Source organism: Chiloscyllium punctatum, chromosome 20 (assembly GCF_047496795.1).
Source record: "Chiloscyllium punctatum isolate Juve2018m chromosome 20, sChiPun1.3, whole genome shotgun sequence".
In the NCBI taxonomy this organism is placed as follows: domain Eukaryota; kingdom Metazoa; phylum Chordata; class Chondrichthyes; order Orectolobiformes; family Hemiscylliidae; genus Chiloscyllium; species Chiloscyllium punctatum.
The window spans coordinates 80,169,457-80,192,330 of NC_092758.1; the positions used below are offsets into that span (position 1 = coordinate 80,169,457).

General features: G+C 44.3%; 1 protein-coding gene across 8 annotated transcripts in view; it reads left to right on the forward strand.

Moving 5' to 3' along the window:
* Positions 1–22,874, forward strand: part of ebf1a (EBF transcription factor 1a) — a 456,422-nt gene that overhangs the window by 411,421 nt on the left and 22,127 nt on the right. For all 8 annotated transcript variants that reach the window (XM_072591112.1, XM_072591113.1, XM_072591117.1 and 5 more), the window contains 2 exons: positions 18,167–18,232; positions 19,402–19,579. In XM_072591112.1, coding sequence (XP_072447213.1) covers positions 18,167–18,232; positions 19,402–19,579 — 244 coding nt within the window. The remainder of the gene's footprint in view (positions 1–18,166; positions 18,233–19,401; positions 19,580–22,874) is intronic.

Sequence of the window (22,874 nt, forward strand, 5' to 3'; positions counted from 1 at the left end):
CACAGTTAATACGATCATGGCTGATCTCATCTCGGCCTCAGCTCCACTTCCCTGCCCACTCTCCGTAACTCTTTAACCTGTGACCAGTTAAAAATGTGTCTTTCTCCTCCTTAAACTTACTCAGCGTCCCGGCATCCAGCTAACTTTGGGGGTTGGGGGTGGGGGTGAATTCCACAGATTCACAACCCTTTAAGAGAAGTAATTCCTCCTGTTTTCAATCTGCTAGCCCTTACCCTAAATCTATAACCTCTCGTTCTGGATTGTCCCACAGGGGGTTATATCCAATTTACTTTGACTCTGTCAATGCTCTTTAGCGTCGTGTATACCTCAATCAGATCTCTTCTCGCAGTGACTGTAACGTGGTCAGTCATCTGGACCTCATTGAATAGGAGTTCCCTGACTGGGGCTGGTCATCTGGTCCAATCAGGGAGCCCTGGCTGACAGGTAGGAAGGGGAGTGTCAGAGATGCTGCTGCTCAGCTGACTCAGAAGAGGCAGTACTAAAGTCAAGGACTGTTCATGTGTAAATAAAGGGTGACTTGGTGATGGGGTACTGACCTCTATGGAGTTATTTCACTCTCACCCTTCCAAACTTAGGTAAAAATGGGTCTCTTCATAAAACAAGCCTTTTCTCTCTGCAATTAATTGTCTGAACCTGCTCAGAAATGCCTCCAATGCAGGCTCAAACTTCCACTGTATTGGCTCCTGTGCCTTACAGATTAGATTACAACCATCAGTTTGAAAGGGAAGAAAACATGCAATGAGAAAACATTAAAAGGAAGGAAAGACTGGTATTTTCACACTGCGTTATCAGGTAGCTCATGAGCTCTCAGAGACGATTAGATATAAGAGGCAGATGAAGGCCATTTAGCCCATCAAGTCTGTTCCACAGAGTACCTCACCTGAAAGCATGTTGAGTATTTGTTGTCAGGCAGATGTACTTGGCAGGAGAGAGTGAGGACTGCGGATGCTGTAGATCAGAGTCGAGAGTGTGGTGCTGGAAAAGCACAGCTGGTTAGGCAGCATCCGAGGAGCAGGAGAATCGACATTTCAGGCATAAGCCTGATATACTGATCAGCCGATTTTGGACACTTGGTGATGGTGATGTGAATGACCGTCTGCAGTGGTTATTGTGGAAGAATAAGGAAGATTGGCCAGGATATGAGAAGGCTTTGTTCCCTCTTTTACACTTAAGGTGTTGCATCTGTAACAACCACCTGAAACTGCTGATACAGGTCTCAACTGAAAGGTCATCATCAATACCCAGCACTCCCTCCATGAGCATCAAATGTGTACAAAAGCCGGGCAGTGCAACTGACACCTGAACAATAACTAAAGACCCATGAGTGAAACTGGAGTTCTCAAGAATTCATTCAGGGCCTGGGACTGGGCAGCTGGACTGTCCAGGAACCATGACATCATTTACCACCCTCTCCTGTCACACAAGACAAAAGGCTGTCTCGTTGCTCTTGAGTTAGGGCTTAAACTGAACATTATATGATGATAAAACTGCTAATGAATGCAAGCCGCGTGAAGAATCTGTCATATTTTACAAGCAGAGCTCCCTTGTATGGCATGCACCCTACAACCTCTCCTCTGCCAGTACCCTTCTCCATTAGTGAGACTAAATCCCACCCCCAACCATCACCGGCAACTACTCCCCTCCCAGACTCCCTCCCCAAACTCCCCCCACCCTCAGCAGCCTCTGTGTTTTTAAAATCTCTTCAGGAAACATAGAGCACGTGTAGTGTTACTTAGCCCTTTACACTGCGTGTCAATGGGCTGCCTGCTAACAACCAAGCCAATGCTGGTACCTCAGGAGATGTTAAGGCTTGGACTCGTGTTATAAACGCTGGCTGGTTCCTCAGTTTGTCACCAGAGATGGCCTCACTCGGAGGCTTGGAACACATTTTCATCGATGGACCTTTGTGCGATTCGCTTCCATTTAAAGAAGGATCAGCAGCATTTTGTTGCCCTTCCCATACCACTTCAAACAAAAAAAAAAGCAATCTGTTGCAATAAATTCACTTTAGCTCTGACAGACCCAGAGCAGCAAAGCTCACCACCACCATCACTGGACATCATTGTGGTAGCTCTCCTGTAACTTTCCCCTCCCCGATCCAACCAAAAAAATGTTACAGAATTAAAGGGATGGGTTGTTTCTTAAGTCGATGTAACAGGGTACAGGTCACATTTACATCAAGCGGGTTTTGTGCTATACTGCTTGCTTCCCAGAGTCTTCAATCTTACTTTGGAGATCTTTGGAAGTGGCATTGCAGGCAGGCGGGTTGGTAAAGGAGGCATTTAGCACGCTTGCCTTCATTGGTCAGAGCATTGAGTATCGGAGTTGGGACATCATGTTGTGGCTGGTGAGCCACTGTTGGAATACTGCAGGCCACCCCGTTATAGGAAGCATGTTATAAAACTGGAAAGGGTGCAAAAAAGATTTGCAAGGATGTTTCCGAGACTGGACTATTTGAGTTATAAGGAGCGTAGGAGGTTGAGGGGTGACCTTATAGAGGTTTAAAAAATCATAAGTGGCATCGATATGGTGAGCAGCCATGGTCTTTTTCCCAGGGTAGGGGAGTCCAAAACTGGAGGGCATAGGTTTAGGGTGTAAGGGGAACGATTTAAAAGGGACCTGAGGGGCAACGTTTTCACCCAGAGGGTGGTGTGTGTATGGAATGAGCTGCCAGAGGAAGCGGTAGATGCAGATAAAGTTTTGACATTTTAAAGACATTTGGGCAGGTATATGAAGAGTTTAGAGGGCTGTGGGCCAAATACAAGAAAATGGGACTAGTTTAGTTTGGGAAACCTGGTCACCTTGCTGAGTTGGGCCGAAGGATGTGTTGCTGTGCTGTGTGTCTCCATGACTCTATTTTATTTCCAGCAGATTCTTCAAATCTGACAAACGGTAAAGAAAACTCGATCTTTATCTCTGCGCAGCACAGTAGTTGCAGCGTCTGCCATGTTGGAGTGGGGAGGGAGGTACAGCAGCAGACTTAGGTGGATCTTACAACTGGGTGTGTGTTCCCCCCCCCTCCTTCACCTCATACAAAAGTCAAATTCATCATTACGATGATAACATGTTGGCAGAGTGACCACATCATGCCAATCTCCCAAAAGACAGAAGTTGACAGGGTGTGGATTTTGTCAGGCCACTCACCGGTTAGGAAAATCTAAGCTGTAAAACTGGACTTATTAATCCACTGCCGCTCTGTCTTGGCTGGAAGCTGCGTTGTTTCTCAGGAGTCAGGGGTGAAAATCTGTCCGAGTAATCTGCAGCAGCTATCACAAGGTGACAAAAGAGCAGCACAGAAAGTCTGCACTGAGATCACGGTTGAATAGTGTAGCTTTATCTCCTCGGCAGAGTGGCAGAGTCTGTATGTTTTATGGGACATTTCTCGGACTTTCTTGTGTTTTCAATAAAATAAGATACCGATTCTGTGAGCAGTGGGCCTTGACAATTTGAGCTGGAACTGACTATATGTTAGCCTCTCTACAACATGCCAATTGGGTGTGTGAAGCCCCTCGTGCTCTCCTCTTATTGATATCTTTCCACTAGCATTAACTGTAGCAGCTATAACAAGGTGGCAAAAGAGCAGCAAAAGAATCCAGTGTTGATTGGAAGCACAGAGACAGTGTGCTGCAAGTGAGCGAACCAAGCACTTTTCGTTCCACCTCCTACAGCCCATGGAAATGTACGAAGGTTGGCACGGTGGCTCAGTGGTTAGCACTGCTGCGTCACAGCGCCAGGGACCTGGGCTCGATTCCAGTCTCAGGTGACTGTCTGTGTGGAGTTTGCACATTCTCCCTTTGTCTGCGTGGGTTTGCTCCGGTTGCTTCCCACAGTCCAAAGGTGTACAGTTAGGTGGATTAGCCATGCTAAATTGCCCATAGTGTGCAGGTTGGGTGGATTAGCCATGGGTGTTGTAGGGGGATAGGTCTGGGGGGATGAGCTTTGGAGGGTTAGTGTGAACTTGATGGGCTGAATGGCCTACTTTCTGTAGGTATTCTATGAATTTTTCCATCCCTCCCCTTCTTTCAGTATGCTGCTCTGCAGTGGAATCTTTCAAGACTTTCTCTATTTTATCAAAACCACTGTGGGGTCAACATTCCTTTCGACAATCTTGTCTTGCAGAATGAGCCAGCACAGATGGAGGCTGTTTGGCCCATCTTTCTTTGAGCTTAGTTTTTAGAAGAGCTATCCAATTAGCCTGTACTCCCTGTCCTTCCCATTTTGCCATGCAAATGTTAAGTGGCTTTTGAAAGTTATGTTTGAATCTGATTGCCCAAACCAATGCTGCACCCATTCACTGTCATCCTCCCTGCGTGTCTTACTGCTCCACTGCTGTTGTCAATTGCTTGGCACAGTCATTAGGGGCCCTGACTATGACTTTCAATATAACACGCAGTGTCATCCTGCATTGCAATTTCCTAACCAACAAAATAATAAACGAAGGTGTTTCGTGCCTCCCCTCAGCTTCTCTGTGCCTCCATGGTCTCCTTGCTTTACAAGGGTAATAAAAAAAAAAGGGTTTTAGATTTAGATTAGATTCCTTACAGTGTGGAAACAGGCCCTTCAGCCCAACCAGTCCACACTGACCCTCTGAAGAGTAACCCACCCAGTCCCATTTCCCTCTGACTAATGCACCTAATACTATGCATTAGTATTTTCTTATCAGCACGATGTCTTATCAAAACGATTCCAGCTAGTGACCGTACTCGCTGAGGTTATTACTCCAGCAACTTGTGCTGCCCTGTGCCATTCCTCAGATTGTGATTTTGACTGATGCATTAACTCATTTAGTTAAACTGGCTTCATGTCTCAGTTCAAATTGAAGCCAGTGGTCAGACTCTGCCAAGGCTACGGACCTGGGGGCCATTAACTCTGCTGCCCATTCTTTAGCTTTGACTCAACTTGAGTACTGCTTCGAACTGTCAGTTGTTTCCTCAGCGTTCATGTGAGAGAATCCTCTCCCCTGCTGAATAAGTTCCAAGTAGTTCTGCCTTGAGTACTGCGGTGTAATTTTTAAGAGCTCATAAATGAATAAATGGCAGTTGATTTGCACAGAACTACTGTCATCTGCCTTGACTAAATTTACTTAAAATATTCTGAAAAGATGACAAGTCTTGGATATGTAAAAGAGAATGATTGCTGATAATTGTAATATCCCATCTTATAGATGGTAATAAAACAGACAAAGTATTTTATTCACTTAACAAGAGCTGTGTAGAATGATGTAGTCAGATAATCAGGTATTAACCAGAAGCTCAGAGTCTGAAGAAAGCTTAGTTGAAATGTTCACTAAAAGGTTTGTAGTTACTTTCGAATTGTTTTTTTTTCACAATGGTTTTAACTACTCAATTATAAAACATTTTTATTTTTTGCTTTTCAAAGGATTCTTTGTTTTGTTGATAGCCCAAGTGTTATTATTAATGTGCAGATCACCCAAGAGGAAAATTATCTCACTCCGTCCGAAATATTAAAGAGCCATCTCCCAGAAGAAGATAGCAGAATGAATCATTGTGTGTGTGTGTGTGTGTATATACACACACATGTATGTCTGTGTGTGTCGTGTGGACAATGGAACAGAAAATCTAGCGGGTCATGATGAGAGAATGGATCCTTAAGTTGCTTCCCATATCTATGAATATGACATAATAAGATATGAGCTTGAGGGGAGGAATATGGAGTGGTCAGAGAGCTGGCAGTAATTGTCATTCTTTACCCACTTGAGCTGTAACTGACTGAGCATCTCGCTCTCAAACTATTGCTAATTTGAGTGCTGTAAAAGGCAGAATATTGGCTGATATTTAACATGCTAACTTTACTATGTAAGGGCTGCATTGCCAAGGACAGTGACAGACTTCACATGCTCATTAAAGTCAAGCAATAAAGCACTATCATCTGTCCCTGTATTACCCTGTCATCTAAATATAACTGGTCTTTAAAATACATTTGAAAAGTTATGAAAACGTATTTAAATGTCAACCAGTGTTATAAATTTATGGAAAATTACCCTTTCAGCTCTAGTTTAAAATTCGGTAATAAATAATGCACAGAATATTCTTTTGGCTTAAGTGCTGTGATTATCTGAAATCCATATTTAAAATAGATGATAAATTTCTGTGACCTAAATGAAGTGCACTGTGCCCAGCTGTAATTGTGTTTGCCATTGACCCAGTGATGTCACCCAAATGGCTGTTACTGTACATGAAAGATTTTTATCCCCCGCCGCCCCCCCCCCCCCCCCCCCCCCCATCACCTCCCAAGCTTCTCAATTGCACTGGCTGGCGTCTAACTCTGCTATTCCATTTCACATAATATTATGGCTTTAAGGAGGCCCAGGGCTTGTGTTTGCAACTCAACACACAATGGTCCCTTGAGCTGCAGTCCCTTTCTCGCAGGATTCTTCTTGCTTTTTCTGCACAATGGCCCTTGATGCTCTGCCACAAGCAGAGTTGCCCAGGCATACGTCAGAGAGGGTGAACCATCTCCCGGTCATGATGCATGATCTGGGATGAGGACTCAGCAGAGATGAAGGGCTTTTGCCCGAAACGTCGATTCTCCAGCTCCTTGGATGCTGCCTGACCTGCTGTACTTTTCCAGCAGCGCACTCTCGACTCTAATCTCCTGCATCTGCAGTCCTCACTTTCACCTAGTATGATTCTGGATTCCATCTTCCCCAACATGGATGTGCCCTGGGAGGGAGTGGCTCCTGTATAACACTTGGGTGACATCCTGATGGTTAGAGTTCAAGTAATGCTTTTGTTTTTATGCCTGGTCAAAACAGTAGCTCCACTGTACCGCACTGTAAATGCACAGAATCCAGCAACCGTGCTGTTCTTTAGGCAACAGCTTTTCTGCATCAGAAACTAAGCTATAAACAGCGGTGTGTTGACGTTGACAGACAGGAGCTTGGTCAAGACTCCAGAATTTCCTGCGTTTTCTTCTCCCTGTTGGAGCTGTTAAGACTTTGGTGTTAACTTGAATCACTGGGTAATCCAACACTCCGTCAGTACTCTGCTGGGGTTTCAGCCCGGCTTTGTGTAAAACACAAACCTCAGGGTCTCAATCTGACACAAAAGGCAGAACCAGCTTTATTGCTAGAGATGACAGAATCGAGAACACTTCGAGGTGGCCACAACAGCATCAGAAACAGAAGTTGCTGAAACACTCGGCAGGTCTGGCAGCATCTGTGCAGAGGAGTCAGAGGAAACGTTTCGGGTTGAGTGACCCTTCTTCAGCACTCCTCAATTAACTCTGACTTCTCTCCACAGATGCTGCCAGACCCGCTGAGCTTTCTGTTTCTCGTTTCTGATTTACAGCATCCGCAGTTCTTTTTTAAGACAATTAAAGTTTCTGAATTGAAACGTGATTCTTCTTCGAGCAGTTTGTAAGACAAGCTCACTCTGGTTAAAAAGGTGACTTCACAAAAAGAAAAATGTATTGCATCAAAAATTCAGCAACTCTCACCCTTTTGCCTCAAATTCTCTTATCAAGTATAATCTATGAAAAAGGTTCAAGTATTTATTGAGCCTTCTCTTAAAAGATGCATCGCCTCTACTTTAATATTGCCACATGCAAAGCACTTTATGCCTTAACAATTCTGTGTGGAAAGAAATGTCTTGTAGCTTCTTTTCCTCATTCCCTTACTGAGAATTTAAAATCACCAGCAAGACAGTTTTCACTTAATTTGACAATTCAGTGCTCATATTGATGTTCGGTAAGACATCCCAAGTGGTTGCTCAATCCCACCCAACCTCCTTGAAATGCGACTTGCACCTTTATTGATATGCAGCCATGCTTTTGGGAGAAGCTGTTGATATTTTGTCCAGGAGATTTGCACCAATCATTTCTGCAAAAGTTAACAGTGGATATTTGAACTTGTCGTGACAAATTACCTGGCGTGAGGGTATTTTCAGTTTCAGAACACTTTTAGAGGTTTAACTCATGTCTTCACAGTGTAAATGCTCATATTTTAGAAAATGAATGCTCAAAAGGTCTTCCCGATAATACACCTTGAACTAATTTATTCAAGATGATTAATATTTACCAAAAGCTGCTACATAATTTTACAGCACGGCCTCTCCCAGAACCCACTCTGCTTTAACATCTTAATGAGTGCTAAGGAATAACAAGCATGAGTTCTTTTCATCCACTTACAGGAAAATGGAACAATGGTCAATGAAACAAAAATACCTTGCATTTATATAGTGCCAGTCACCTTCTCACGACATCCCTGGTGGGATCTCTATATAGGGAGAAAGTGCGGACTGCAGATGTTGGAGATCAGAGTTAAGAATGTGGTGCTGGAAAAGCACAGCAGATCAGGCAGCATCCGAGGAGCAGGAGAATCGACGTTTTGGGCATAAGCCCTTCATCAGGATTCCTGATGAAGGGCTTATGCCGGAAACATCAATTCTCCTGCTCCTCAGATGCTGCCTGACCTGCTGTGCTTTTCCAGCACCACGCTCCCAGGATCTGTACACAGCACAGTCTCCAAAAGAGCAGTTAGATAAATTGACAGATAATTGTTTTTTTTAAGAGCCCGTCGGTTATTGCCAGGACATTAGAAGAACAAACTTGCTCTTGTTGGAACTGTGGTCTGGGGATAATTAACTTCCTTGTCAGCAGGTGAACAGGGCCTTTGCCTTAGTGTGTCATCTTAAAGACAGCACCTTGAATTGTGCGCTGCTCCCTCATTAATGCACTGGTGTTAAGAGAACTCACTCAGGCCTCTGGAATGGAAACTTGGATTTGAACCACATCGTGAGACAAGCCTTACAGAGTTACTATCAGAGCCTAAACTGACATCAGCAATTACACTGCATTTTATCCTAAATGGCACTTCCAAATTTGATTCTCTCCCTCCTTTCTCAGCTTCTCAACTGTATTACAATCACAAATGTTAAACTAAACATGTCTGTTTCGCCAGTGATTACATAATGTATGATGTCTACAAAAAGTGGAGAATGTGTATTTAGACTGAGATAACTATTGAGAGAGGTGGAGAGCACGGGACTATTCCTCCATCAGCCTTTCTTAGCAATGGTCTTCTGTGTGGGGAATTGTTATGTCAGTGTTATTCTGCACATGTTAAATCTCTAATGCTCATGGTTAGCGCAGACATGAGGCAGAACATAGGTAATGGAGCTCACTTGCTTGCAGAGTACAAAAGGGTTTCACTCTGTGGAACAAGCGACTGTGGATAGTGGCTGTGCAGCCACTCATTTGGAGTAGGAAGGGCAATAATGAATCATCCAGAGTTACTCCAGTCTGCCAGTATCCAGTGCGCAGGAGAAGGTATCAGAAAAGGATAGAACTGCATTGCTCGCCTTCAACTCCAGTGCTCATTATCTGACAACCACAGGATGCAAAGTCACTTGAATCAAGTCACAATGAGCGATCAGCCTCACCCTTCTAAGCTTGCTGTCTTTTTCAGTTGTTTCGAATGAAGTTCTGTTCCTCCTCCCTGTCGCCTGAGTCTGTGGTAGAGAACTCCAAGATGCAAAAATGTTATTCGTGTATATGATATACCTGCGTGTGCGCACACACACACACACACACGAAAAAACACTGTAGATTAATTGGCATCTGTCAGCAGTTTGAGTGTGGGCTCTCCTTTCACATTAGTACCAAGGTCTGGAATGGTACATGAGCAGAATCACGACTTTGCAGACCTCGCCATAGCTTGTCATTGCTGCCAGTGGATTACCCACCGCACTTTGTGCAGCCCAACTGTAGATTGGCGAGGGAATCAATTGACATCTACCAGGTCCCTGTGTTCCCTGAGCTTTCCATCCTCATACAACCTTGTGGCCACTGCAGCTTGAAAGCCCTGACATAATTTCCTCAATTAGAGACAAAGAAAACTGCAGATGCTGGAATCCAAGGTAGACAGGCAGGAGGCTGGAAGAACACAGCAAGCCAGGCAGCAGCAGGAGGTGGAGAAGTCAATGTCTGAAGAAGGGTTACACCCAAAACATCAAGTTCTCCACCTCCTGATGCTGACTGGCCGGCTGTGTTCTTCCAGCGTCCAGCTTATCTACTACATAATTTCCTCAGTGGCTCAAAAGCTAATAGCTAGGAATTTCTGCCTTTCTTCTGTGGCAACAGCAACAGGATGGGGGATGCCGTGGTTAGCATGTGTAACTAAGTGGAAAGCACCATTCTTACCCAGGGTGACAACTTGTCCTGGTTGGTACCAGGTAGCGGGTCTTGGTTCTGCTGCAGGTAGCATGATCCCAGTTGGTGCATGAGGTAGTTGGGCAACAGATAGCATTTCTTGATCGGAGAGTGTCTCCTGCTTTGTCCAGTCAGCATGGTCCTAGTTGGGTAGTGACTAAAGCGTTTCAGTTGGTTGTGCATGACGTTTGTCCAGGCGACATGTTTCAGTTGGACAATGGATGGTATTTCTTGATTGGGCAATGGGTACTGAGTCCAGGTTGGGCAGTGGGTAAGATGTTCTGCGTGGCCCAGATGGTCGGTGCTGGTTGGTCCAGCACAATGCAGTCAACTGGGTGCCCAACCAAGCTTTCTGAATGCATTGGCACTGACCCCCTCCTCACCCACAGCAGAGTGTGCACAGTCACATGGCAACGCACTGCCATATTCACTGATGGAGAGTGGGCACTTGGGCCAGGAGCAGTCGGCAGGGCATTTGACACTTACCAGCTCCAGGTCACTGGTGTGAGGGGAGGGGAGCGCGTTTTGTTTTAAGATGATGGGGCAGTGGGGGTGCGTGCCAGAGAGGTTGCACCCCTAATCACAGAAATTGAAAGAAATAAGAGGCAGAAAGCATCAGCCATTCGATATGCATAAAGAACTCTTTGAATTGTAAGTGGCTGTTAGTGGAAATGCTAACAATTTCACTGTGTACTGTTCAGGATTTAAAAATCCAGTAGCTTGTCATCAGAAAATAGACTGAAAGATTTTTGAAAATGTTGACGTTGACAGCTAAATGAATGTAATTATGTTACTAAAGTGTTTTACCTTCTTTCTAGGGGCCTTTATATATACAAACACTTAAATAGTGCCTGGAAATTGGCCATAACTACTAAGTTGCCTATAGTGACTACATTATTTTATATGAGGTGAATTTTAACTATAATTAATGTTCTTGTTGTTCGAATATAGAATAAATCCTATAAGTCTTTTACTGCTATCTTCATGCTTTGATGCATTGCTTACACACAGACTGTGAAAAGTGTTATTTGTAACATTTGCTGTGCCTGACGGCCCAGACTTGCTCAGACTCAAACACCGTTCTCTCACACACTGCCTCACTTAAAGGTGCAGCGACTGAGTTCTTTTAGAAATCTCTGTTTGTGTGGCAGAGTCTGCAGAATGGGAGAGAAGGGCAAGTCCTGGTTACTACCACACAGAAGGCACACTTGATGTTAATTACAGAGCAGGATCCTCCAGCCTCCCCCTCTCCCCAGTAGTTCCTGTGTTTGTTTTTATGTATGTGTGTACATGTGTGTAAGTGTGTCTGTGTTTGCATGTATCTGGTGAGCCTGTATGTGCTTGTTAGCGTGGATTTGGTATTTACGTCTGCACATATGTGTGCGCCCATATAGATGTCCATATGCAAGTCCACATTATGGGTTTTTGCATATGTACATTTGTGTGCCTGTTTATGTTCAGGAATGCATGTTTGTATATGTCTCTGTGTGTGAGTCTATATCTATGTATCTGTGTCTGACTGTGTTAGGATGTGTGTAAGGCTGTGTACGTGAACTAAACTGGACCGTTTCACCCTCCAGGCCTCAGTACTTTTCTGATACTCACTTTCTGGGCTCTCAAGTGACAAGGGGTCACGTGAATAAGGCCAGATTCCATAACTCCGCGAGTGACAGCATCTTTGAGGGAGAAACTGCAAATCCTCCCAAGGCAGTCAGTAAATATCATTTTGAAACATTTTAGTTTTCCAACAAGAAATAGCTCGAGAAGAAGCATTTCTGACTGAAAGCATCTCCTTATCTGGGTTCCTCTGGTACCATGCTTATTATAGAATTGCATATAAGCAGTCTTACTTTTAAATAAGTATTTCTCTTCAGTTCCACTAGAACCCAGTGCTTTGAGATGACTCTATGCTTTTTCTTCCTGCAAATGCCCACTAGTTTGATAATTCCCCATTAAAAGGCCTGTACATCATTCTCATGTGTTTGGTATTAACTTTCTTGCATTTGTGAGTCTCTATGAGTAGGCACCAAAAGCATTTCTGTACCATCGGTCAGTAGGTCACGACCACAGGCAAAGTCTGCGCTGATAGCCCACTGCAAGCAGGGGAATCAATGTGCCGACATGGTTCATGGTGACATCTTTGTCCTTCCTTGTTCAACATCTCTAATGCTTGGCTCTCTCAGTGTACGCAAAGGTGTAGCTGTCAAACAGTTTGCCAGCTGTGCGACCTCTAGGGAGGATCCTTGCTGTGGAGCGGCCCTTTCAATAGCCCTGTGATGCCCTCCCACCACAGTCACGAGTTGCTGACCCCATTCGCTCAGAGAGTGGCCATTTTCTTCTCTATTGCGCCGCTTCAATTTCTGGCATGATGAAAGGTTAATGATGAGCCAGTAACTTCCAGCCTTATCTCCTTCTCAGTATCTCATCCCATTGACCCACAGACATCACATCTTCCCTCCTTCTCCCATCCACCACCCGCAACCAAGGTTCCCCTCCCAACCCATGTATCTGTGTCTACACCGGCCTACCTTCCCATCCTGCCCCTGTCAGTCCAATTGTGGTCATTTAATGAACCCCTATCCACTTGACTGTAGACTACTCCTGACAACAGGCGATACCTCCACTCCCACATTACACCCTCCCAGCTCATGTTCTACCATATCACCTCCACCCCTTGTAAATCCTGCTTAAAAAGTGAAATGCAATACTATCCTTTATTTTGAACGGAATTGAACACAAAGGTAAGGACATCCTGCTTCAGTTATTGATGAGACCAAGGATGTTACCAGGGTTGGAGGATCTGAGCTGCAGGGAGAGGCTGAACAGGCTGGGGCTGTTTTCCTTGCAGCGTTGAAGGCTAAGGGGTGACCCTATAGAGGTTTACAAAATTATGAGGGGCATGGAATAGGATAAATAGACAAAGTCTTTTCCCTGGGGTCAGGGAGTCCAGAACTAGAGGGCATAGGTTTAGGGTGAAAGGGGAAAGATATAAAAGAGACCTAAGGGACAGGTTTTTCACACAGAGGGTGGTACGTGTATGGAATGAGCTGCCAGAGGATGTGGTGGAGGCTGGTACGATTGCAACATTTAAGAGGCATTTGGATGAATAGATGAATAGGAAGGATTTGGAGGGATGTGGGCTGGGTGCTGGTAGGTGGGATGAGATTGGGTTGGGATATCTGGTCGGCATGGACGGGTTGGACCGAAGGGTCTGTTTCCATGCTGTACATCTCTATGACTCTAAATAACACACTGCCTCCTAAGTTGCCAACATCCCTGCAGCACCTCCTTCCAGCACCTCCCCTGTTCAGCTCACTGCTGGTATTTTACCCACTGACCTGCCTAAAGTGTCTGCTCTCACCTACTTTGGTTTTCATCTCTCAATGTGCACAAAAAAACCTTGCAGCATAGTGCCCTGTAGAAAGGTCAGTTGACCAGGGTCTCCACAAAACGTAAGAATACCTGCTGGGCAGCGCCGCACACATTGTGAGATTCCTGGAATGTGCTACGGATTGCAACCAGAAAACCTTTTTCCTGCACGCTCCTTGCCCATCTTTCTTTCCACACCTGTAGTTTGTTCCAGCTCCCTGCCCTATCTCCTGCCCATTTGTGGTCTCCCTGTTGCCCACCCCTGGGTTCCTTCTGGTGGACTGTCTGTTTTCTAGATTTCTACAGTTCTAGATGTCTGTTCCTTGCAATCATGTTTCTGATTTCAATCCTAAATGGCCTGGATTTAGTTTTGACTGTGATGTTGCCTTTTTCTCGATTCCCCCTTCAGAGGAAATGATTTGTCTGTATTTAACATGTTGCATCACCCTCACTTGACGCCGTTGATTTGTGTCATACTATTCCCACTGTAATCAAAGAACAATGTAATCTTGAATTAGAATTAGATTTATTGCCACGGTACTCAAGTTACAAAAGAACAGGAGTACAGTGAAAAGTGTACACTGTTGCTAACACAGGGCACCATATTAAGTACAAAGTGCCTAGGCACAACTCTTAGTTACAAAATGGGGAGGCCATGGCCTAGTGGTATTATCACTAGACTGTTAATCCAGTGACCCAGGTAATGTTCTGGGGAACGGGGTTTGAATCCCGCCATGGCAGATGGTGGAATTTGAATTCAGTAAATATCTTGAATTAAGAATCTAACGACTACTATAAATCCATTGCGAATTGTCGGATAGATCCGTCTGGTTTAGTAACGTCCTTTAGGGAAAGAAACTGCATCCTTACCTGGTCTGGCCTACCTGTGACTCCAGACCTACAGCAAAGTGGTTAACTCTGATCTGCCCTCTGGGCAATTAGGGATGGACAGTAAATGCTGCCTGACCAGCGATGCACTCATTCTGTTAAAGAATTTTAAAAACCCGAAAAATAGAGGAAACAAAGAAGAAAAATTGCATTGTATTAAAGAGATATAGATAGTATAAATACCTGAACAATATAAAGAGCAAGCTGAGAGTGCAATCCAGATCTTGATCTTGCCAGTCCTGTTTAATGAGGCAGTAGACAGTCTTATAAGTTGTTCTGATATGTTAGTGTAAATTATTGTTCTCATCGAGGTGTTCTTGTGATCCTGTTCTGATGAGGACAAGGCAGCAGCTTCACAACAGGTGCCTGTTTTCTCAGCAATGATTTGTTTTATGTGGGAAAATTACAGCAGTAGCTCGGTGTTTGAAAGATGATACAAGATGAGCTACTATAGTCTTGCCTGAACATCCAAAGTGGTAGAGGTTTCACAAAGTTCATTGTGCTCTTGGGACCGGGGCTGTCCAAAAGCTGTTTAGTAGCGAATACAGTCGCTCTAAATGGCTAAAAGCAATTTACCCACTGCAGCATGTAGTAATTTGTATCAGGAAGTTATTAAAAGCAGGAAGGAGAAATCATAATATGAGCTGTTTAGGATAAGGGTTTTTCTTTGAGTCAGAAAGTCTTTCTGGGTCTTAAAGAAGAGATAGGGAGTGTTGGGTCTTAAAGGGCATTTTCTTCAGTCTTTACTTTTCATGGGACATTGCCGGCAAGACTTGTTGCTCATCCATAATTGTCCTGGACCAGCGTGGCTTGCCAGACTATTATCAATGATTAGAGTCAAGTGCTTTGCTGTGAATTTCCTTCCTTCCTTAAAGAACACTAGAGAATCAAATTTTTGTGAAAATTGACAGTAAGTTCGTGGATTCAAATCCTGAAACAATTTAACATTTATTTACTGAATCTAAATTCCTGCAGCTGCCTTGGTAGTTTTCACACTTACTTCCCTGTGCTTGTGGATAATAGTGATGTGACCACTATACCGACATCTCTCTTGGAATGAGGTGACTGAATTCTTCCTTTATCCTGACCCCTATACAAGGGGTATACAAGGGATGATACATGAATGATTACTGATGCTTTTCAATCATCCCTTCTTAGCCGACTTTAAGATGCAGCTTTGGGGTAGCCATTTTGTGTGATGTTGTCTAGCCAACATTGTCAAAGGCTCCTTTCCAACCTCATCCATCGGGCAAATACAAAAACTTATCCACATGTACCAACAGATTGAAGAACAGCTTCCTCCCTGCTGATACGAGACTTCTGAATGGACCTTTCAAATTTTAAATGTATCATTGACCTCGCCCTTTGCGCATCTTCTCTGCAGCCGTAACATTGCTTTCTTTGTTCTGTCCCAAATGCAGGTATGATCTGCCTGTACTGCCCACAGAACAAAACTTTTCACTGTACCGAGGTACATGTGACAAAAAATAAATCAAAACAAAATCAAAGAACTGTCACAATGACACTGAAAGGCTTTGTTGAGAAGTCCAGTTAAACAGGGTTGAAGGAGGTGTTGCTGCCAATATTTTCCTCAGATATAGGTCCAACACAGTAGCCGTACTGTTGCTGTTCCTCAGGAGCTCTGCAGATCAATAGCACAAACTGAGTGGAAATTCTTACTTAACCGGACAGGGACAAGAGGAATTGTCTCTTCTGTTGATCCTAACCTGTCGTATAAAATGGAGCTGATTTATCCAGGGTACGTGATGGTGAAATCGACAGCAGGATGCTTTTGTTTCAAAAGGTGATTTTGTCTTTGGGAATGCGTTTATTAAAGTTAACGTGTGTAAATACAACTGCCAGTATTTTGTCAGTGTTCACTGCAAGGGCATTCTGTGAATTCATCTCAACTATTCAGTTCAATATCAGGAATTGTTGTTCTGAATTTCATTAGCCGATAATGTGACAGAGCTTAGATCTGTTTTGTTTAAACGTGAGAACTGGAGTGTTTGATTTTGTATTTTTGATTTTGTATTTTTGTCTGGATAAACTCGCTTAAAACTTAATTGGGTGGCATTTAATGGAGGCAGTTTGCTTTCTAAGACCCACGTTGCCTGTATTCAGGTGGGCACAGCAAATGCCAGTTGGACACTTAACTGGACCAGAATGAGATGAAAGTGGGATGGAAGACCGGGGTGGGAGCGGGGGGTGGTGGTGGTGAGAGGTGGGAGGAATGTGGTGAGATGGAGTTGATACTGGTGCAGATACGACACACCCGATATAGAACCATAGAATCCCTACAGTGTGGAAAAAGGCCATTCAGTCCATCGAATCCTGGGAACTGGCAGTCAGTTAATGCCTGGGAAGTCTGGGAAGTTTCTGGCTGCTATTATTAGTGTATCCACCCAAGGCCCAGTTTCTGCCAGACCACCATGGGGTAAATGACAGCAGGATGGGCTATTTGAAGTGATGGTGGTAGTGGGGGGTGGGGGGGGGGGGGGGGATATTTGGAGTGGCAAGAGGTAAGGCCTGGCACGTAACTAGATGCTCCACCACGTGGTGCCAAGTCTGTCGGTCAAGTTCTACTCTGGCAATGCAGCACTTATTCTGACTTCTCAGTGAAGTGCTGTGAGAGTGCTGCATTGTCAGAGATACTGAATGAACATCGGATGAAATGTGAAAGGCAGACCCTGTCTGTTGCCTGCTCTTGAATGATCTGTGGCACCACCTGAAGAGCAAGGAGGTCCCCTGGTGCGACTGAGCTCTCTCAGCAATATTAAAGATATTCATTGTTTGTGGGATCTTACTGTGCATGCCACGCTGTGTTGGACCACAGGATAGCCGTGACTGCCTTTCAGAATAACACCCTGGAGATGAAAAGGTGCAATTGCATATCGAGAAATGCAACCTCTTGTAATGCTGGGGAATATTAATACACAAGGAAGTTGTCCAAAAGTGATCACAAAAGAAACAAAAAGGTAAATTATAAAGAGAAGATATATTGGATGTTAAATTGAAAAATCAGGATATACATGCATTTGTGTGAACGTATCAATAATTTTAAAACATCTATTAAAATGTAGGCGCAATTATGAATAACCACTCATACAGTCCCCACTGGCCTTTTAATTTTAAGCAGTTCAGTGTTTCAAACCACGGGGAGTTATTCCATTGATAAAAAAAAGGGATTGTCAGCCAATTGCCTGTACTCTGCAATAATAAGTCTGGATTGCTTTGTCTGCAGAATGCACACGTGCACACAGGCTGGGAGGGCAGCTGTTTGTCTGGCTTCGTGGCTTCCCATCAGCCTGTTGAGTGTCGATAAGTCAAGCAGGCCTGAACATTGCCAGCCCCGGGCCTATGCTGACGTAGCTGCCGTCAGCCCAACTGGCGGTTACAGCGGCTTTCGGGCTCGTTTTTACATCCTCCTGCTAAATATGGGGAAAACGACTCAGGAATCCAGACCCAACCCCTTGCTTGTGAATGTGTCTTGGGGGCAGGAACAATCTCAGAAAGGTCTGGCAGAAATGTGGGTGCTGATGGGGTTCTGTGTGTGATGTCGAGCAGAGAATAAAATCTGATTTGATGCCAAACGGGCACCAGACTTGGATCTGGAGCCAATCCATTCTCACTGTGTCACTTAGATGCAAAATGATCCACGAATCTGAATAGTCGTGAATCAAAATGATTGATTGCCAATTGTCCTTTTCTTCCACAGGAGGTTATACTAAAGAGGGCGGCTGACTTGGTGGAGGCGCTTTATGGAATGCCACATAACAACCAGGTAATGGTGGGCTCTGTATCTCATTGTTTAAGGATAACACATTGGCAGCAAGGGCTGGGCAATGTGGGAAGGAGGAATCTGAATACGTAGCACTGGGTGATTGAGGGATAGGGCATCCTCTGAGGGATGTGGGAATGAGATACAGGATTCTGAGGGATGTGGGAGTGAGGGGCTAGATTCTGAGGGATGTGGAAGTGGTATACAGGATTCTAAGGGATGTGGGAGTGAGGGACTGGATTCTGAGGGATGTGGGAGTGAGGGACTGGATTCTGAGGGATGTGGGAGTGAAGGGCTGGATTCTGAGGGATGTGGGAGTGAGATACAGGATTCTGAGGGATGTGGGAGTGAGGGACTGGATTCTGAGGGATCTGGGAGGGCAATACAGGATTCTGAAGGATGTGCGAGTGAGGGGCTGGATTCTGAGAGATGTGGGAGTGAGATACAGGATTCTGAGGGATGTGGGAGTGAGGGGATAGATTCTAAGGGATGTGGGAATGAGATACAGGATTCTGAGGGATGTGGGAGTGAGGGTTTAGAGTCTGAGGGATGTGGGAGTGAGGGGCTAGATTCTGAGGGAAGTGGGAGTGAGATCCAGGATTCTGAGGGATGTGGGAGTGAGGGGCAGGATTCTGAGGGAGCTGAGAGGGTGATACAGGATTCTGAGGGATGTGGGAGTGAGGGGCTAGATTCTGAGGGAAGTGGGAGTGAGATACAGGATTCTGAGGGATGTGGGATTGAGGGGCTGGATTCTAAGGGATGTGGAGGTGAGGGGCTGGATTCTGATGGGTACGGAAGTGAGGTACAATTTTCTGAGGTATGTGGGAGTGAGGGGCTGAATTCTGAGGGCTGTGAGAGTGAGATACAGGATTCCGAAGGATGTGGGGATGAGGGGCTGGATTCTGAGGGATGTGGGAGTGAGGGCCAGGCTTGTGAATATGCCTCAGACTGACGGATATCGGAGACTTAGGGACCTTGACAGCCAATGAATGGTATGGAAACAAAACCTGGTGAGGGGAAGAATAAGGTCAGGAGGTTAACAGTGCGACTGATTAATGCTTTTGCACACCAATATATCTTTGTTTTAAATACTTTCTACCTTGCTGGCAGTCAGCTTATTTCTCTTGTGCTTGCAGCTAACAACTTTTCTTTTTCTTCAAAATGCCTGGCAGGAAATAATCCTGAAGCGAGCAGCTGACATTGCAGAGGCCCTGTACAGTGTGCCTCGGAACCACAACCAACTCCCAGCTCTCAGTAACACATCCGTCCATGCAGGGATGATGGGGGTCAACTCCTTCAGTGGGCAGCTGGCAGTCAATGTGTCCGAGTCCTCTCAAGCTGCCAATCAAGGTAAGGCTTTGACACACTGAATAGAGTTGTCTCGCACCACCACCACCCCCCCCCGCCCCCTCCCACCTTCCAAAACAGCTCCATCTTGCGCACTCCTCTCATTGGAGGAAGTGATTCCACAAACTGCCACTGAGAATTTTCAGGTTGCCCATTTTTACAGAAAGTCAAAATCAGTTTTGTGATTATATGCTCACATTTTTATTTCTGAGGGGTGGTGAAGTGGGGGTGGAAGTGAATAAGTGTAGCAAGACTCAATGCAGGGCCCCTTGCTGTTCATTATCTATACCAATGATTAGGTTCATGCATAAAGATGTTGACAAATGAAGTAGAAACTGATCATATGACTGACAGCGACGGAGCACGCCAATGTATATGTGTTAGATGCTAATGATCAGGTCAGGTGGGTGGAAAGATAGCAAATGGAAAACGATTGAGAGAAGAGTGAGCTAATGCATTTGGGACGGACAGACACGTCTGGGAGTATACAATAAATGGTGGGATTCTGAGAAATGTAGAGGACATAGGGATGTTAAGTGCATGTGCTAAAAGTAAACTGGTAAGGAGCCAGGCTGGAGTGGATAGGAAGAACCTATTTCAATTAACAGAGCAGTCAATAGCCAAGGGATATAGGTTCAAAGTAATTGGGAGAAAGATTAGAAGGGAATTGATGAGAAATTGTTTCATTCAGTTTAGGTTCTGGAACTCCTGGTTTGAGAGAGTTGTAGAGGCAGAAACTGTCATAGCATTTAAAAAGAAACATGAAGCATTAGCTCCCTTGAGGTGCTGTCACCTCCAGAGCTCTAGAGTGAAGAGCTGGAAGGATAATTCTTTCTTTAGACCGCAGGGAAAAGATGGGCCAAGTGGTTTTATTCAGTGCCATTATTCTTCTTTGTTCTGTATTTCTAACATGGTTTTCTCTTGAATGTGCAAGCAAAAGCAATTTCCTTTCTCAAGATTCGATCTGGAGGTTGTATTCCCTGAGATTTAGGCTCGGTTGTTTTGTCTTGTTAATGACTAGCAAGTTACTAGTGAAATGGATAATTTTAAACAGTTATACTGTATAACATAACTTTATACAAGTGCTTGTAATGTATCACTTAAAGCACATATTAGATGCTATTGTAAGCAGTAATCATACAAATTGTACACTGAATACCCTACATACGGTCATTATAATGTCCATACTGTAGCATAGAAATTTTACATGCAGTAATATCAATACACCCCTTGGAGCACAGATTAAACTTTAGCATAATACCTGACTTTAAAAGGTGGTTACTTGATTACAGTAGAGTTTTGTGCTACTTTAAGATTTAATTTTAGCAGTGAGCATTTTGTAAACACTTTCTGTTGACAAATGCTATAAATAGATCTTTCTACTAAAATAGCTCGACAGGATTTGGTGAAAATTTGCACGACTTTTGGAATGTGATCATGGTGCTTGCGAATCGTGTCAATAATTGTAGGTTGTTATTTAGTTTAACTGCCTTTAGTCTCTTGCTTCCTTTCTGGGGCTTTACCGATGCTCCGTATAAACACTGACTTTTAGTGATTTTCTTTATATAGCCCTCTCTTTACCTCACTAGATTTTGAGGCTAAAATGTAAAACTGAAGGGCAGCCCCATATTGCCATCGCCAGCAAAAAAACAAGGACAAGTTTATAGTCAGCAGCGAAACTGCCTGTAAAGATAGGCTTGGATTTTCCATTAGCCAATAGTTTTTTTTTCCGAAGTATCAATGCGGATTTTGCTGAGGGACACTGTGGAATCCCCAATGTAGCAGAAATTGAGGGAATTGGACATTTGTGTCTTTCTTAACTACCAACCAAAGATACAAAGGTGTCCATGGATATGCTCCTTGGACCACATTGGCTTCCAGGATGCTCCAATTATGCAAACATCCCAGGAAATAAACCAGTCAAGGCTGAATACGTTAGTGGGTTCTGATGGATATCTTCCTATCTCCTTGATTAACATCACTTCTCCACTCCATGATGTTAAATCACGATGCAACAATTTGTCGACAGTCATAAGATTATAAGAAATGCCAGCAGGAAAAGGCCATTTGGCCCATTGAACCTGCTTTCCCATTCAGTAATGTCTTGGCTGATCTGATCTGGCCTTCACTGCACGTTTCTACTTGTTGTCCCCATTACCCTTGACAGCCTGATTCAGTCTTTGATATCTTCAACAGCCTCCACTGTTCTGTGCGGAAGAGAGTTCCAAAACTTAATGACCCTCTGAGAGAAGAAATTCTTCCTCATCTAGGCCTTCAATTGGAAGCCCATTAACTTTAAGCCATGTCCCCTGTTTCTAATTGCCCCATGAGGAGATAATCTCAGTATCTGCCCTGTCATGTCCACTCAGTTATTTTCTATGTTTCAATTAGATTGCCTCTCATCCTCCTAAACTCCAGTGATTTCGGCTCAACCTTCCCGCATAAGACAAACCCGTTAATCCCTTCATCAAGGACAGCTTTGATGAGGAAACTCCCATCCTCGGAGATACAGCTCCATCTTCTCAAACTTGAATACAGAGGAACCTCAATTATCCGACATTGATTATCCGAATATTGGATTATCCGGCAAGATCGCAAGGTCCCGACGCGCGCCTTAACTGTGTTATCCGGCATTCGATTATCCAGAATTCGATTAATCGAACAAAATACTCCCTGCCCGTGTCCTTCAGATAATTGAGGTTCCTCCGTTTTTAATTATGCCATGTTGCATTCTCTTTTTTTTAAAACAAATGTTAAATTTGACATGAATGAGGAGCTTCCTTTTGTGAATTACTTTGCTTGTGAAAATGAATGCTATCTAAGCCAGAGTTGTAAAGCAGAGCCAAAGAAGGCACTGATGGAAAAGGGAGAACGTGAGGACTGCAGATGCTGGAGATCGATGGAAAAGTTCAGCAGGTCTGGCAGCATCTGTGGAGAGAAATCAGAGTTAACGTTTCGGGTCCGGCAACCCTTCCTCAGAACTCTGAGCAGAGTCAAGTCTATTGTAGCCCATTGATGTGCCTCAGTGGTAACCTCAGTAGGGCACAGTCCATCTGTGCCAGGACAAATGTCCTTTTTCCATCTGACACCCCTGTTTGGAGGTGATGGCTAATTAGTGTCAAATCGCTTTTGTGAACGGGGGGTGCGGGCTTCACAAAAAGGATTGAGTTGAGAAATTTTCAAACTTGTTTCAACTTAATCCACTAAAAGCAGGATCGAGAGAGGAGAAACTCCCATCAGAGCTGTCCAGGTGAGATTTGAAACCACTCTCTGAACTAAAGGGTAACAGCATAAGTTA